The sequence below is a fragment of the Bolinopsis microptera genome, chromosome 2 (genome assembly GCF_026151205.1).
Source record: "Bolinopsis microptera isolate Bmic1 chromosome 2, MBARI_Bmic_1.0, whole genome shotgun sequence".
In the NCBI taxonomy this organism is placed as follows: domain Eukaryota; kingdom Metazoa; phylum Ctenophora; class Tentaculata; order Lobata; family Bolinopsidae; genus Bolinopsis; species Bolinopsis microptera.
This window is the reverse complement of record NC_087073.1, coordinates 6,266,373-6,283,914: the sequence shown is the minus strand read 5'-3', so window position 1 is coordinate 6,283,914 and position 17,542 is coordinate 6,266,373. Positions and strand designations below refer to the sequence as shown.

The following is a 17,542-nucleotide window of genomic DNA, read 5'->3' as shown; positions in this document are numbered from 1 at the left end:
CGAGAAGTAGATGTTAAATCCGTTGGCAATATGGTTATAGGTTAAGTTTAAAACATGAAATTAACAGACACCATTATATACTTATTAATCATTTGGTAATTTACTTTCAATTTATACCAATAAATCAAGTTCTCTCTTCATCTGATGATAAAATACTAACTTTTGTATGCTCTCTATTTTGGCGGATATGCGAGTTCGTCTCTCCATGAGAGTCTCACACATTCTAACACTCTTGTACTTGAGGGTCTCTATAACCAGACTGATAAACCTGCAGTTCAAGTTCTCTGTTGTTATCGTGCACTCCTGGTTCACTGGATCTATCTGTGAGGGAAGAGTTTAAGTGAGGAGGAGGAGGCTATTTGCAGGGAGGCGATACACAGCTACTATTGAATTGGTTAAATGGCTGGATTCAGAACCGTAGTGGAAGACCTATTCATAACGAAGGACTGTACAGGCGAATTTAATAAATGAATGAATGCTTTAGTATTCCCTTTCATCAATGATTTACTTCTAAGATTTAATTAGTTGTGTCAAACTTATTGATTGATAAATGTATTGAAACTCACCACAGAAGTTTCCTTAACATAACAGGCCTTGTGTTTTGCAGGGACCATCCACATAAAAGATGTAGGGATACGTTGCTTCTTCACTATAAACCTTACTGTGTACAGTTTACCGTCTTCAATGCGGCGCTCTACTACATCCTGAATTATTGGTTGTAATATAATATTATGAAGTATGATGTACCTTGTACAGACATACACATGTTGTACAAATGTACATGTGATTAAGTGTTGCCAAATAATCCGGGAAATTTGGTTGGAGTAGTTGATATTAGTCTCGCATAAATCTTGCTCTGTGAATTGAAAGAAGTTCCTCATTGGATAACATTACAGAATAATATGTGAAACAATAAACCTGAATTTAATAACAAACCTCTGAGAGAACATGTTTGGAGAAAGGGTTGGGGTATTTGAGCCAGTGAGCTACGGTTACATCCTCCCATGACTTTTTAAAGGTGGTCCAATTGACGAAGAATTTTGGTGAAGTCATGCTAGTCGTGTAGACTAGGGGACGGATTGTCCGCCTAACAGAAAATACAGTGTTATTTATGTGACATTACAATTGTGTAATTAAATGTGTATTTGGGACACGTGAGAACAATCAACCAATCAGCTTGCAGCTCCAACCAATCAAATACTAGTATCACTGTCACGTGTAAAACAAAGTCGCACAACCTCTATATTATAATAATTAGCCACATATTGAATGAAACAGGAAATGGGTACTTTTAGGACAACTTTAAGGACGCACACAGCGGGTAATGTGATAATACTGCATACTCAACACTAGGTAGTGTATAGTGTGTAGTGTGTAATGTATAGTGTACTGTGTATAGTGTACAATGTGTAGTGTACTGTGTATAGTGTACTGTGTATAGTGTACTGTGTATAGTATAATGTACAGTGTGTACTGTACTGTGTATAGTGTACTGTGTATAGTATAATTATAATGTATAGTGTAGTGTAGTAGTGTATACTGTATCTAGTGTATAATATATATTGTATAGTATATTGAAGATATGTCTAATTCCACGATGTGCTTCTCAGCACTAGCTGATAGAATGGTAGTAATAAGCAACTTTAACAAGCATTGCATTGAAAAGTTTGGAATGTTCTTTTTCTGTTCATTATAATGAATTTTAAAGGTTGTTCAAGAACATGAGCTTGAGTGAAGCAGTAAAGAACGAGAATCATTCAGAGAATGCGATGTCAATTTATATAATGTGTAAAATAAATATGTTAAAATTGAACTTATAAAGTGTTAAAATGTCGATACCAGTCGACAAAATCTTGTAAAGATGTCTCCCCACTTAAACTTCCCATTTCCAACATCTAAATGATCTTTCAAACCCAAATCATTAATAGAAATAAACCCTTGATTAAAGCCGAATGAATTTAGTGTACAAATAAACGAAGTCAAAGTCACAAATTCCGTATCATTATTATCAATAGTCAATCAGTTCAACCAAAACAAAATTTATAGTGAGATCTATAGCATCACAACGCTTTTAACCTTTCATCTCTTTTTTTTGATTCCGAGTTTAGGAGTAGTCGACAGGGTTGATGTGGTATTGAAACTGGTATTGAAACTAGGTGCAGTCTTGTTGAACAGGCTGGAGGACGTTAGAGTTGTGTTTTGTGGAAGTGTAGAACTTATCGTGCTCATCTGGGGGAAACAGAGTTACAATTTACAAATTCAATTATATTCCTTGTAAAATATACCTTTACTTCAGCTGGGTATACATGCCAGTAATCATAACCACTGCCCTATCTGTTAAAATCTCTAAGTCTCTCAATGATGGGTGGAACAAGTAATACAATGTATCATGAGCCAGTTGTCCTCCAACTGTCAACCAATCAAATAATTCAATTTCGATGGAAGCATAAAAATTGGACTGTTCTAGACTGTCCCAATGTTTACCTGGCTGAAGGAGGAGGGTAGCATGTTGGTTGTATCTGAGAAAGGAGTTGGGCACACCTGTGAAACCAGCCTTCCTTTCCTCCTTATCTCGAATATGTTAGTGTCGTCTCTGTAGATTACCTGAGCAAGATTAAACTAAGTTAGTTCAACTAATATTGTGAAGCAAATCTTGCTTTGATAAGCACGATATCTTTAAAAACATTTGCACTTGAAGCGCCATCCAATGCTACAAGCACGTACGTTTACATTATAATCCCGACATGATATTTACTTTTCGATAGTTGAGATAAAAATCTTTCTGTATTTTTATGTCCTCGTGTAGAGAGTGAAGCTTGCTAGCTAAAGCTACGAATATCTGCTGCATTCTGTTCAGCATAGCTCCAATGTTAGCTGTTGAAACCACGCTGTGATCACATGTCATCACGCTCTCGATCTCGTCAATCTGGAGGTAGTTTCTATTTTTAGAAGCTATATTAAGAAGTAAAAATGTTGGAAAAATGTACTTATATTTTAGAAAACCTTAAACGCTGAGAACAGTTTTTCACTTCATTGATCACTCTTTCAACTAGCGAAAACATCAAAATTATTAAATTATTACCTGAACTTTGTAGGTTTGGATAGCTTCCTCAAACTGATTAACACGTTTGTAGAAGTATTCCATAGGAAGTGACATTTCTAATGGGAGGTTTGTGGAGTCTCTTGTTCTTTGGGCGACCTAAAATTTCATGAATTATTTAACTTTGGTTTATATCTCGTGTTGAACTTCAGTAAAACTACAGTGTGCATAGTAACTACAGTTTGCATAGTAATTTTCATTTTTATAGTAGTTTTCATTTTCAATGATCCAGATACACTAGCAAAAAGTTACCTTGACCTTTAAAATAGGACAACAAGATAAATTTGAATCATTTTGAATTAAAATTAAATGAAGTTACCTCGCAATTTTTGAGTTCTTCAATAACGGAATTCTTCAGATTTGCAACGGCAACTGTGTCAGCTACAACTGCTTGAGACAAATATCTTGCATTCTTTATCAAAAACTCAACCTGTGATAATAAAGCAAGTCTTAAGATCCGGAATCCCTCTCAACGAAATCAAAATATTTGGTATATACTTTACGATTAACAGAAAATTGAGCAAAGCTAAGCAGAGTTTCCTAAAATCCTAAATCTGAAATTTAGTGCTGTTGAAGAAAGAAAGTCGTTGTATTCTATTGATCTCTACCTCTTCTTTAACTTTATCAATTGAAGCTGGAGAGAACCGGCTTATCTCATCCTTCAATTCTTTCTGCTCCTTCAGAAACTTTTTCATTTCGTCCACCAGCTTACACACAGGCTCAGGCACAGTTTCGTTTCTCCAAGCTTTTGGTCCTGTACTTTTAGCATTATCTGACTTTATTCCACCCAACGTAACTGCATCATCTTTAGGAGCCGGTGCAGCAGCGGGTGCAGGTGCAGGTGAGCCAAATAGGCTGGGTGCAGGTGCAGCTAAACTGGCTGGAGTGTTGGTATTGCCAAATAAACTGGGAGCTGTTCCACCAAGGGTTAAGGTTGAACCAGTTGAGGCAGCAGGAGCTGCTGCAAGTGAGTTGTTACCGAATAGTGAGGTTGTACTTGTTGCTGTTGCTGGCTTGGCCGCAGATAAATTTCCAAATAAACCTGGAAGATAGAGGAAATTAAAGCAAGATAACAAGGGTACACGAGGTAACTAGCTCTGACAGATGTCTCCTTTTAATTTAATACATAACGAATCATAAACATGTTGAATTATGTGAGCCAGCCTCAGCCTATGTCTACAAAAGGAATCTATAAAGCTTATGTTAGTATGATTCCTACTCTGTAGCTGTGTAAAGTGGCTCACAGATGGGAAGGGGAATAAAGTGCCAACATTTGGCTTAAATAATAGGTCAAGTATCCCCAAAAGTTTTGTAAGATTGAGTTTATAATTTATATATCAACCTGTTGAGCCAGTTGCAGGCGCAGCAGGAGCAGCCGAAGGATTGACTCCGAATAAAGTTCCAGCAGTTGGGGTAGAAGTGGTTGAGCTAAGAAAACGTTAGCGTGTTAAAAGTGCAAATATTTCCAACAAAAATTTCATTACATTTTTACTTAAATATTCTTCCATAATTGAATAACAACGACAATATTCATCTTTTTATTGATCTTTTGATGATTCTAAAAAATTACAAACCTGCCACCAAGAAGGGAAGGGGGAGTGCCTGCAGTCTTGGTACCGAAAAGGTTACTGGCAGTACCAGTGTTACCAAACAAGCTGGTGGATGAGGTTGGAGCAGCAGTTGAGGTATTTCCAAATGAAAATGCCATTCCTTGGGCAATAAAAGAAGGTGAAACAATAATTAAGATACTTATTGTGCCAAGAGAAGATAGGTGGTGCACTTACTCCTTCTACAGTAAAGGGCTTAAGCCTATTGAGAATGAACTTTATGTCCTAGTAAACTGTTCACTCTATTTTTGAAAGAATTGTTTAAGGTAAAAGAACCTCTATATAGGGGTTGTGTTCCTGGTGGAAAGAGATGAAGCTTTTTAGTGGGAAGAAAAGCAGCTCCCCAGTGGAAAAGGGAAAGAGCAATCTAATTGCAGCGGCACACATGACACTTACTATTACAATCATGATATGTAGTAGTAGTAGTAAACCCGCGATGGGGTGGCATGTGCCTCAATAAAAATATTACAATCATTTATTATTATATCAATGTATCATTAAATATTTCAAAAATATCAATAACGTATGGTTGATCCTTCACACTTGGTAAAATATATAAAAATAAAGTTAATCTACACTAAAGAATAAATAATCTATATTATATAAATCAACAATATTAACTCCCCATCTTCATGTAGTCATTTATCAAAGCGGTAGAAATCCAAGTAATTTTAGTACGCGGTGCGCAAGGAATTTCGTTTTTTTTTTTAAATGTGTAGGCAGGATAAGCCTAAGTGTGGCAGTGAAAATTGAAAAATAAGTTGCAGAATAAATTGCAGTGACTGACTGTCAAATGCATTATCGCAGTTCATTTATTTGACTGCACAGTGCACTAATATAACGTTTAGGATTCTTACAGCTGTTATATTTTGCTAATATTTTGTTTAAAAGTTGTAAAGGACAAAGTTCTTGTCCGTCCACGAAAGGTTTTCTAGGTCAAGTTTTTGTTTGTCCAGTAAGTAACGTACAATGTTGTCCTTGTATGAATTAATAAACTTATCTTGTAACTTAGGTACGTTGAAGGGAAGGATTTTGTTTATTTCGTTTATCGTGTTGTTATATAATCGTGGTCCTACGTTAGAGATGCTATAATCGGTGATCCGTAATCTGTTGAACTTAATTTCAAAATACTTTGGATTTCTCCTTTCCGTTTGTCTAAGCGGTGATTTTTCAAATATACTGCAGATACTCGATGGTGCTACTCCCATATAAACCTTGTGCATCAAAGTTAGACAGCTTTTAGCAATGAGATTAGGAAGAGCCAAAATTCCTATTTTGTTGAAGATGGATTTTGTGTGAGATGGTGTTTACGTTTTTCTTTGTCGTAAAAATAGTTATGATATTCTGAATCAGTGGCGCGAATAGCTTTCTTTTGAGCAGAGAATAAAGACTGAATGGAATTTAAAGATTTAGTACCCCAAACAGTAGCGCAGTAATACAGGTGAGATTGAATTAAACTATTGTATAGCATTTTTTGAGCTTTATTCGGAATGGAACTTTTAAGTTTCATCATTACGCCTGCATTTCTGGATATTTTAGTTTTTTTTTTTGATTGTGCTTTAGACTGAAAAACTCTCAGATCGATTTTGGGGCATTTTTAACCACTTATAATGTTTTAATTATTAAATATCTTGAATTATAAATTTTTAATCAGAACGAATTAATAACTAATATTTGATAATTTATTCGATAGTTTAGTCTGATATTGATATTTATTATATTGATATTGTTATTATTGAATGAAGCTAACTCCTGACATAAAGTAGGAGTTAGCTTCTTGGAGTATAAACGACCAAGTTTGCATTAATGTCTATCCAACCAAGAATTCAGGAGGCAAGGGTGGGTGCGTAAACTTTACGGTCTGCACTCTCCGATACATTCTTCCAACTAGAGCACTGTAAACCACTTTTCAAGCAACAAAACATCCTGGCTTTCAAAAATTTATATACATATCACACTTTTATGGAAGTTTTTAAAATACTAAAATTAAGGTGCCCAGCATCACTGCAACAGCATTATCAGCCATCTTCTAGAAAGGAAACCACTCTCATTTCACAACTCCCATCTAATGACTTCATATCAAGATCCACAAAAATCTGGAGCACAATTGCACCTAAACTTAAGCTTTTTGACTACTCCTACAAGATTAGCCTTGCTAAAAGTCGCCTGAAAAAGGCACTTCTAAAGCTGCAACATGCTTATAATGATTCAGCATGGACTTCAAGCGATTATGACATAATGCAGCTGTCATTTGAAAACAATCCCCTTCAACAAATGTAATCCAGTGTTCTCACTTCTCGGCCCACAGGTTCCTCCTATTAAACAATTTTAGATTTTGGTAAATGTGTGCTGACTCCACCACCTATGTATTTAACCTAATATTTAGTGTATTACAGGTAGACATTGACTTAGGTAGGTATTTTTCTCTTAGGTAGATATTAAGAATTTGGTAAATTTCTTAATTGTATGACTATTTCCATTATTGAGACGTTTTAAATATTTGATTTAAGAGGGTTTTTTTTTATAAGACTGGTCCACAGTGTGAACAGATTCCAGATTTATATATTTTTTAAGTGATATTTAATAAATGATTAGAAGAACCAATTTTAAAGTTGCCATAGTAAAGCCTTTAGGTCCAAAAATATACCCATTATGCTCACGTAAAAACAACTCTAAATCAGTAGGCTGTCACTCTATTAATGCACCACACCGGGAGGGGGGGGGGGGGTAATGACTTCCAATGGAGACTTTTGGGGACTAAAAATCGTGGGGACTAGAGGTCAACTCGTTGACGTAATTCACCATTTGTCCCCATAAGTCCCCAGAATTTTTGACAGTTATTTATGGTTTTCAAGTTAGTTTAATAACCTGAGGTACTCTAACAGCCCTCAAGTAGCTCCCAAGACGTCAGGAATGTCCAGTGACCATTTATAAATATTCTAGACTTCAGTCTTGAGAAGTTTACGATCTGGTCTGGAGAAGCCAGATTTTTTGAAATCTAAATGGGGACTAATGGAGACTTTTGGGGACTAATGGGGACTAAAAATCATGGGGAATTGACGTAATTCCCCAAGTCCCCAAAAGTAGTCATTACCCCCCCCCCCCCCCTGGCACCACACCGCTTCCTCCACTGCACTAAAAGTTATACAATAAATTCTTCAATCGTAATTTTGTATCGTGATGGAGACCGGTGTCCATACAAAAATTTTACTAGGTTGCCGTTTGGTGTGAGCAATAGCGAACAGCACGAACACTCCTTTGCCCCGTCAACCTATATCTAATCTATTCAAAGAGTGACAACCATACTACACATTGAATTAGGATTCCTTTAAATATCAAATTGATTGATTGTAAACTTGTTTACTCTGTAATAAATGGCATAAAATTGAATTTTTGTTTAACTGAATTTTTGTTTAACTGATCCTGTATCACCCTGTATTTTAGTTAAAGGTATATATACCTTCTAGTCACTCTCTTGCTACTCCAAGTCCCCTAAGCTAAGGTATCTGGTCTTAAGTTCGTGCTAGTTGTATAAATACTTTTATTTTCTGCTTTAATTGATACTAAATAAAATTGTTGTTTTCTTGAAATTGTTATTTTCTTGGGCGCAATGTTGCCTGTTGGCACCCACATTCAAACGACGATTAGGCGCCCCCCTGGGATGGCGGTACAAAGGTGGGAAGAGAAGAAAATTCCCAGTGAAAGCGAGGAAACTTCACGGTGGGAAGGAGGGAAGCTTTATTGTGGAAGTGGAGAAGCTTCTAGATGGAGAGGAAGGGTGTACAATGAATTATTCCAAGAGCTTTGCATGGGCAAAATTCTCAACATTTTTTCCGCACAAAAACTTGAACTCTATATGTACATTATTTCAGGGGTGGTTGCCTATACTTTAGCTCAGAGTACCTTTAATCAGGACAGTTTCACTTGCCATACTAGCAGCCTAGAAGGAACAGAATGGCAAAATGCAGCAAGTAAGTGAATGTGGTCAACACAAGACTTACATTAATAGTAGGGGGAAGACAGAACTGCAATGAGCCTATTTCGCTGTGGAAAAATAGTAAGGCATTTTCAGAAAACTTAACTGTGACTTAGTGTTATTCAAACATTTGATTAATTAATGATCCCTCATCCCTAATTACTTTAAACTTTAAATGTTTTGTGACGATGTACTATTAATTACAGTACATTAAAATGTGTGACGTGTGTGTGCTAAAGAGTATCATTAGGACATGAGTTAATACGATATAGAGTTAAGTTTCATCTCAAAAGCGAAAACAAGTTTTAATACAAATTTAAATTGTATCCTTTATTGACAGTCAAATGACATGATGAAATTATAACATATGTATAATAAGCTCTCGTGTTTATAATTTTATGACAAATAAATTTGTACGTAATCAAAATTAAATCTTTAACAACGAAACAATGGCTAGCATAAACGCATTTAAAATGACTTTAATTGACAATTTTAATCTTTTCGAATATCATTGCTGTGATTTTGTCCAATTGAAATTTGAAATAAGCTTGATAATGCTTAACAGTTGACGAATGTAGGGACTACGGGTGGAAGATGAATAATTGAAATTCCAACTGCATCTTGTTCCCTTCATTGTGCTGATTCTGGGAAGCATTTTGTTTAAATCTTAAAATATTAGTACTATAAGTTTCGTCTCAATGAGTTGATTACAATATTATAATAACTATGTGATAATAATTGAAAATGTGAAAGTTATAGGCCAAAAACTAAAAATTTGCGCGAAAAAAGCACGCGCGGCAAACAAGCGCAGTGTAGCATTTTTGATTTTTAGCGAAAATTGCTACACGGTTGGTTTATTTTATTCACATTTTTAGACAACTTTTGGTACCAAATTTATCGAAATCGGAGAAAAAAGTTCTGTGCTCGCGCTTGGCGCTTATTACATTGACTATTAAGGTTGGAATCATATTAGAGGGTTAAGGTTTCAAATAGTCATACAGGATCATTAAGAGAACATGTTCAAAATATCATGTGTTCAAAAAGTGTACTGTAACGTAATTAATCGTCATCTGAAATATTGAGAAAAGACAATATTTTTGAGAAAATTTATTTTGGCTTTTGGTTCAATGGTTTTCATAACTCTTAAGCTATAATTGAATCAACGATGAGCCATATCTCATATTAAGCTGTGCTATATTATTATTATAAACTAATTACAACACTACAAATCTATTACATTTATTAAAGACGTTACAGAAGGAATATGTTTAATGTAGTTTGTGGAGTCCTCACTCTCCTCACGTCCGACAGTGGCGTTTCTCTTGTCGCTAATATGTATCAGGTTGAGAAAGACTGTACATAATGTATATAAATATCGGTGCAATACTGAAACAATCATGGAGATAGTGGACAATATACAGTGGCGTAACGATTTGGGCTTTGGCACCCCCCTAAGACGGCTGCATCAGGTTGAGAAAGACTGGCGATAAACAAGACGTAGTAAAACAAATTTTTTAGTAAAACAAATTTTATTTTATACCCACAATCAATTCATATTTAGTTCAAATATTTAAAGTCAAAATAACCATTTCACTGAAGTGGTTTTACTATAATAAAATAATTTGTGATACGTCTTCAAGTGATTAATTAATAAATTAATTCACACTGAAAAATGTACAAAATATACACAATTTTTAACCTTGCAACATTGGCTTAGAGCGCGGCTGATCAAAAAAGTTTGGTTTGCATTTACTAACTACAATGTACAGTGTACGCGTACATGACAAGATAACTCACTGAATTGTTTAATACTAAATGCATATTAAGTCATGTTGTTCAATGAGCCACGAAAATGTTCAAATTGAGTAGGAGGGTAAAGGACACAATTGCTAATAATGCTTCTTTGTGCCCGCAAGTAAGGCCACATCATACACATGTTACATACATACATGTTACATGGTAAGGTCTCCTCCTAGTCGTTGGAGTGGCCTGCATCACACACATCGCGTTGGCGGCGTAACATATGTCTCCACTGTACTCGGTTGGTAGCCAAAGCTTCTGTTGTGTCGTTGTCGATGTTTTCAACACCTGTAAACTTAGCAGCATCTTCGAGTACGCAGGACTTCCAGTTCTTACGGGGTCTGCCCCTTGACCTCTTTCCATAATTTGGCTTCCAGTTCAACAGAAACCTCGGTAGTCTAGAGTCTGGCATTCTAACTACATGTCCATACCAACGTAGCCTGGCAGCACTGATGAAAGTCTCAACTGACTTGATGCCAGCCCTCCTAAGAACTTCGTCGTTGGTTACATGAAAGAACCATTTAATCCTAAGGATCCTTCTCAAGGAGGTTTGATGGAAAACCTCGAAACGTTTCATCTGCTTTTTGGTGGTGTTCCAGACTTCAGCTCCATACAACAAGATGGTGAGGACAGCAGCCCTATAGATCCTGATCTTGGTTGGAGTCTTTATAGTTCTGCTATTCCAAATGTTCCAGAGCTGATGAAAGGCGCCATTAGCCTTCTGGATACGGACATCCAGGTCTCTGTTGATTGTCCCATCCCCACTAATAGTTGCACCCAGGTAGACAAAGTTGCTAACCTGCTCGACGGGTTCACCCTCAACCGACAGCTCAATACAATCATCCTTGATGAAAGGTCGCTGGGAGGCGCACTTGCTTACAGCCATGCATTGGGTCTTCTTTGCATTTATTCTGAGCCCAGCGTAGGAGCTGTAATGAACTAATAGATCAGTTGATTCCTGTAGGCCTTCCCCTGAGTTGTCCATAATAGCCATGTCATCAGCATAATCGGTGTCCAGAATGACCTTTTCCTCGACCGTCTTCATCTCTTTCTGCAGCACTGCGCCTTGACTGATGATCTTGTTGGTCTCAGCCAGAAATGCAGAAAAGTTTAGGCAGAAATTAAAGACAGGAGGTGCTTGAATGTCACCCTGACCTGTGCCTGAGTTAACATCAAACCAGTCTGTCAGCTCCCCATTAACCCTCACGGCACTCATGGTACCCCCAAAAAATGACTGAAATATTCTGACATATTTTTCAGGCAGCCCATAGTGTCTCATACTGCACCAAATAAAGTCCCTTCTGATAGAATCGAACGCTGCCTTGAAATCCACAAAATTAATGTAAAGAGGAATGTTAAACTCAAGACAGTTATGAATAATAGTTCGGAGAGAATAAATCTGATCAATACATGAGCGGTTCTGTCTAAATCCGCACTGATTCTCCCTGAGGAGACACTCCATACCAGCATGTAACCGCTTAAGAAGAATCATCTGAAAAAGCTTGGATGCTGTAGACCTTAAGGTGATCCCTCTGTTGTTCCCGCAGACTGAAGTGTCTCCTTTCTTCCCAATAACAATGATCACACCCTTTAACCAATCTTCAGGAACAGTCTCTTCTTCCCACACTTTCTTGAATAGACACTCTAGTTGATCAACTAGAGCACTCGCACCATACTTCAGTTGCTCGTTAGTTATCCCGTCCACTCCTGGGCTTTTGTTGTTCTTAAGCTTTGTCAGGGAATAACTAATCTCGTCTCTGGTGGGTGGTCCATCCGAACAAGAGAGAGAGTTAAAGTGGGGTTGGGGTGGTACTGTATCAAGGTCGGCAAGGTTGACACTTGATGATGGGGGGTTCAGAAGTTCGGTAAAGTGCTCCTTCCACCTATCCCTCTGCTGTTGGGGATCCGTGATCTTCCTACCGTCCTTGTCCCGGACACAAGATGCTTGAGGCTTCTTGTTCTTACCAGAGATCTTCTTGATCTTTGCCCAAACCTCACGCTGCTGACCTTTGCTCGCTGCTTCCTCAAGATCAGTAGCTACTCTAACTGCCCAGTTATTGTCGTCTAGCTTGCTGCTTTTCTTGACTAACTTATTAAGTTTAGAATACTCTGACCTGTTAGTGTCCGAGTTTGGGTCTTTGCGCTTAAACTGTGCCCGCTGAGTCAATAAATCCTTGGTCTTCCGTGACAGGTGTTGCTCCTTTGCCTTCCGGGGTCTTTTGCCTAGTACCTCCAGTGAGACATCAGTGACGGTCTGACTGAGATTACGCCACATATCCTCGAGGTCGACCTCACTATCCAGACTTGCAAATCGGTTTTGAAGAGCCACATTGTACTCTAAAACCGTAGTACTATCCCTCAGGCGCTCAATGGCAGGCACATTGGGCCTGTTGGCGTTGATCTTTGTCACTGACTGAAGTTTGATTTTCAGCAGTCCTAGAACCAGATAATGATCGGAGCCGATGTCTGCCCCGCGACATACCCTAACATCAAAAAGTGACTGACGAAACCGCTTTCCAATGCAGATATGATCTATCTGATTGACGGTGAGCCCGTTGGGGGACCGCCATGTTCCCTTGTGAATGTTCTTGTGCTCGAAGAGAGTTCCCCCGATGACAAGCTGGTTCGTCGCACAGAAATCCACAAGTCTTGTCCCGTTGTCATTTGATGAGCTATGGAGTGATTCCCCACCGATGACCGCTTCACTTCCATATCTGCCTGATGTTACTTTTGCATTAAAATCGCCGAGCAGTAACTTGATATCGTGACGAGGTAGCCCATCAAATGTATCTGTGAGTGTCCTATAAAACTTATCTTTCTCACTCTCCTCTGCACCCTCAGTTGGAGCATAGGCCACAACAACAGAGATGTTGATTTGCTTACTATGCAGCCTAGCAGTTAAAACCCGCTCCGATGTGGGAGTGAACGATATCAGGGAGTTTCTGATTCGTTTTGAAAGACTGAGACCGACTCCCTGTCTCTTGATCCCGTCGACTCTACCGGAATGGATGAGTAGACTGCCATTGTCCAGTAGAGTGGTGCCAGATCCAGGCATGTGAGTCTCGGTGATCCCCAAAAGATCCAATCTGTACTGATCAATGTTTTTACTAAGTTGGTAGAGCTGTGTAGATGAGCTGACAAGAGATAGAACGTTCCATGTTCCAAAACGTAAAAACTGTTTGCAATAATTTACTGGATTGGATTTGTTGGAAGCAGGGTCAACATGGATGATCTGTTGACTAATAAATCTGGTCGGATGACGAGTACCCCCTCTTCTCATCAGGCGACTGGGGTCCCGTAGGCTTTGCCCAGCCTCCGTCATGCTGGAACCATCCGTCCTTGAATTGGAAGTAGCACTCCGTCCATTTGATGTGTGTGTTGTTTCAGTAGCGTTGTTATTTGAGGTGGAAGGGATGCTGGCCCTTCGCACCCGATGAACTGCATGCAGTCCTAACGAGACAGATGTCCCGGTTATATTTTTCGACCTGTACTGGTCTAGAGCCGCAGTGTTCTGTTACCGTTCACCTGTTTTAACTGGAATCACCCAGAACAGGCTACTAAGCTTAACAGTGGCACCTCGAGAAGGGTGTGGCTCTTCACCACGCACTACGGATCTTGGGCTCGGAGAGGTTGTGTAAGACACTTCACGAGCCCCTGGAGTTTGGAAAACCCCTTAAAACCCCCATCACAGCCTAATATTTGTGGCAGAATTCTACTTTAGACAATCAACAAAACCGATTTTTCAATCTAAGAAAAACTGTACATAATGTATATAAATATCGGTGCAATACTGAAACAATCATGGAGATAGTGGACAATATACAGTGGCGTAACGATTTGGGCTTTGGCACCCCCCTAAGACGGCTGCATCAGGTTGAGAAAGACTGGCGATAAACAAGACGTAGTAAAACAAATTTTTTAGTAAAACAAATTTTATTTTATACCCACAATCAATTCATATTTAGTTCAAATATTTAAAGTCAAAATAACCATTTCACTGAAGTGGTTTTACTATAATAAAATAATTTGTGATACGTCTTCAAGTGATTAATTAATAAATTAATTCACACTGAAAAATGTACAAAATATACACAATTTTTAACCTTGCAACATTGGCTTAGAGCGCGGCTGATCAAAAAAGTTTGGTTTGCATTTACTAACTACAATGTACAGTGTACGCGTACATGACAAGATAACTCACTGAATTGTTTAATACTAAATGCATATTAAGTCATGTTGTTCAATGAGCCACGAAAATGTTCAAATTGAGTAGGAGGGTAAAGGACACAATTGCTAATAATGCTTCTTTGTGCCCGCAAGTAAGGCCACATCATACACATGTTACATACATACATGTTACATGGTAAGGTCTCCTCCTAGTCGTTGGAGTGGCCTGCATCACACACATCGCGTTGGCGGCGTAACATATGTCTCCACTGTACTCGGTTGGTAGCCAAAGCTTCTGTTGTGTCGTTGTCGATGTTTTCAACACCTGTAAACTTAGCAGCATCTTCGAGTACGCAGGACTTCCAGTTCTTACGGGGTCTGCCCCTTGACCTCTTTCCATAATTTGGCTTCCAGTTCAACAGAAACCTCGGTAGTCTAGAGTCTGGCATTCTAACTACATGTCCATACCAACGTAGCCTGGCAGCACTGATGAAAGTCTCAACTGACTTGATGCCAGCCCTCCTAAGAACTTCGTCGTTGGTTACATGAAAGAACCATTTAATCCTAAGGATCCTTCTCAAGGAGGTTTGATGGAAAACCTCGAAACGTTTCATCTGCTTTTTGGTGGTGTTCCAGACTTCAGCTCCATACAACAAGATGGTGAGGACAGCAGCCCTATAGATCCTGATCTTGGTTGGAGTCTTTATAGTTCTGCTATTCCAAATGTTCCAGAGCTGATGAAAGGCGCCATTAGCCTTCTGGATACGGACATCCAGGTCTCTGTTGATTGTCCCATCCCCACTAATAGTTGCACCCAGGTAGACAAAGTTGCTAACCTGCTCGACGGGTTCACCCTCAACCGACAGCTCAATACAATCATCCTTGATGAAAGGTCGCTGGGAGGCGCACTTGCTTACAGCCATGCATTGGGTCTTCTTTGCATTTATTCTGAGCCCAGCGTAGGAGCTGTAATGAACTAATAGATCAGTTGATTCCTGTAGGCCTTCCCCTGAGTTGTCCATAATAGCCATGTCATCAGCATAATCGGTGTCCAGAATGACCTTTTCCTCGACCGTCTTCATCTCTTTCTGCAGCACTGCGCCTTGACTGATGATCTTGTTGGTCTCAGCCAGAAATGCAGAAAAGTTTAGGCAGAAATTAAAGACAGGAGGTGCTTGAATGTCACCCTGACCTGTGCCTGAGTTAACATCAAACCAGTCTGTCAGCTCCCCATTAACCCTCACGGCACTCATGGTACCCCCAAAAAATGACTGAAATATTCTGACATATTTTTCAGGCAGCCCATAGTGTCTCATACTGCACCAAATAAAGTCCCTTCTGATAGAATCGAACGCTGCCTTGAAATCCACAAAATTAATGTAAAGAGGAATGTTAAACTCAAGACAGTTATGAATAATAGTTCGGAGAGAATAAATCTGATCAATACATGAGCGGTTCTGTCTAAATCCGCACTGATTCTCCCTGAGGAGACACTCCATACCAGCATGTAACCGCTTAAGAAGAATCATCTGAAAAAGCTTGGATGCTGTAGACCTTAAGGTGATCCCTCTGTTGTTCCCGCAGACTGAAGTGTCTCCTTTCTTCCCAATAACAATGATCACACCCTTTAACCAATCTTCAGGAACAGTCTCTTCTTCCCACACTTTCTTGAATAGACACTCTAGTTGATCAACTAGAGCACTCGCACCATACTTCAGTTGCTCGTTAGTTATCCCGTCCACTCCTGGGCTTTTGTTGTTCTTAAGCTTTGTCAGGGAATAACTAATCTCGTCTCTGGTGGGTGGTCCATCCGAACAAGAGAGAGAGTTAAAGTGGGGTTGGGGTGGTACTGTATCAAGGTCGGCAAGGTTGACACTTGATGATGGGGGGTTCAGAAGTTCGGTAAAGTGCTCCTTCCACCTATCCCTCTGCTGTTGGGGATCCGTGATCTTCCTACCGTCCTTGTCCCGGACACAAGATGCTTGAGGCTTCTTGTTCTTACCAGAGATCTTCTTGATCTTTGCCCAAACCTCACGCTGCTGACCTTTGCTCGCTGCTTCCTCAAGATCAGTAGCTACTCTAACTGCCCAGTTATTGTCGTCTAGCTTGCTGCTTTTCTTGACTAACTTATTAAGTTTAGAATACTCTGACCTGTTAGTGTCCGAGTTTGGGTCTTTGCGCTTAAACTGTGCCCGCTGAGTCAATAAATCCTTGGTCTTCCGTGACAGGTGTTGCTCCTTTGCCTTCCGGGGTCTTTTGCCTAGTACCTCCAGTGAGACATCAGTGACGGTCTGACTGAGATTACGCCACATATCCTCGAGGTCGACCTCACTATCCAGACTTGCAAATCGGTTTTGAAGAGCCACATTGTACTCTAAAACCGTAGTACTATCCCTCAGGCGCTCAATGGCAGGCACATTGGGCCTGTTGGCGTTGATCTTTGTCACTGACTGAAGTTTGATTTTCAGCAGTCCTAGAACCAGATAATGATCGGAGCCGATGTCTGCCCCGCGACATACCCTAACATCAAAAAGTGACTGACGAAACCGCTTTCCAATGCAGATATGATCTATCTGATTGACGGTGAGCCCGTTGGGGGACCGCCATGTTCCCTTGTGAATGTTCTTGTGCTCGAAGAGAGTTCCCCCGATGACAAGCTGGTTCGTCGCACAGAAATCCACAAGTCTTGTCCCGTTGTCATTTGATGAGCTATGGAGTGATTCCCCACCGATGACCGCTTCACTTCCATATCTGCCTGATGTTACTTTTGCATTAAAATCGCCGAGCAGTAACTTGATATCGTGACGAGGTAGCCCATCAAATGTATCTGTGAGTGTCCTATAAAACTTATCTTTCTCACTCTCCTCTGCACCCTCAGTTGGAGCATAGGCC

The 17,542-nt window shown here is 39.4% G+C and overlaps 3 protein-coding genes across 5 annotated transcripts in view; 1 reads left to right on the top strand and 2 right to left on the bottom strand.

The window, feature by feature from the left end:
- LOC134811525 (PRELI domain-containing protein 1, mitochondrial-like) overlaps positions 1-17,542 on the bottom strand; it is a 100,280-nt gene that overhangs the window by 3,083 nt on the left and 79,655 nt on the right. For both annotated transcript variants that reach the window (XR_010159826.1, XM_063818372.1), the window contains exons 2-4: positions 937-1,089; positions 567-704; positions 161-321 (exon numbers count right to left, since the gene is read on the bottom strand). Coding sequence is in view for 1 of the 2 variants with exons in the window: in XM_063818372.1 (XP_063674442.1) it covers positions 161-321; positions 567-704; positions 937-1,053 (416 nt within the window). In the remaining variant the exon portion in view is untranslated. The remainder of the gene's footprint in view (positions 1-160; positions 322-566; positions 705-936; positions 1,090-17,542) is intronic.
- Positions 1,091-17,542, bottom strand: part of LOC134811524 (nucleoporin p58/p45-like) — a 38,375-nt gene continuing 21,923 nt past the window's right edge. The window contains exons 2-9 of the mRNA XM_063818371.1: positions 4,675-4,810; positions 4,443-4,528; positions 3,709-4,142; positions 3,420-3,530; positions 3,083-3,199; positions 2,756-2,926; positions 2,485-2,604; positions 1,091-2,229 (exon numbers count right to left, since the gene is read on the bottom strand). Coding sequence (XP_063674441.1) covers positions 2,080-2,229; positions 2,485-2,604; positions 2,756-2,926; positions 3,083-3,199; positions 3,420-3,530; positions 3,709-4,142; positions 4,443-4,528; positions 4,675-4,808 — 1,323 coding nt within the window. The 5' untranslated portion in view covers positions 4,809-4,810 and the 3' untranslated portion in view covers positions 1,091-2,079. The remainder of the gene's footprint in view (positions 2,230-2,484; positions 2,605-2,755; positions 2,927-3,082; positions 3,200-3,419; positions 3,531-3,708; positions 4,143-4,442; positions 4,529-4,674; positions 4,811-17,542) is intronic.
- Positions 14,503-17,542, top strand: part of LOC134811522 (WD repeat-containing protein 49-like) — a 68,189-nt gene continuing 65,149 nt past the window's right edge. For both annotated transcript variants that reach the window (XM_063818368.1, XM_063818367.1), the window contains exon 1: positions 14,503-14,512. The gene's annotated coding sequence lies outside the window, so the exon portion shown is untranslated. The remainder of the gene's footprint in view (positions 14,513-17,542) is intronic.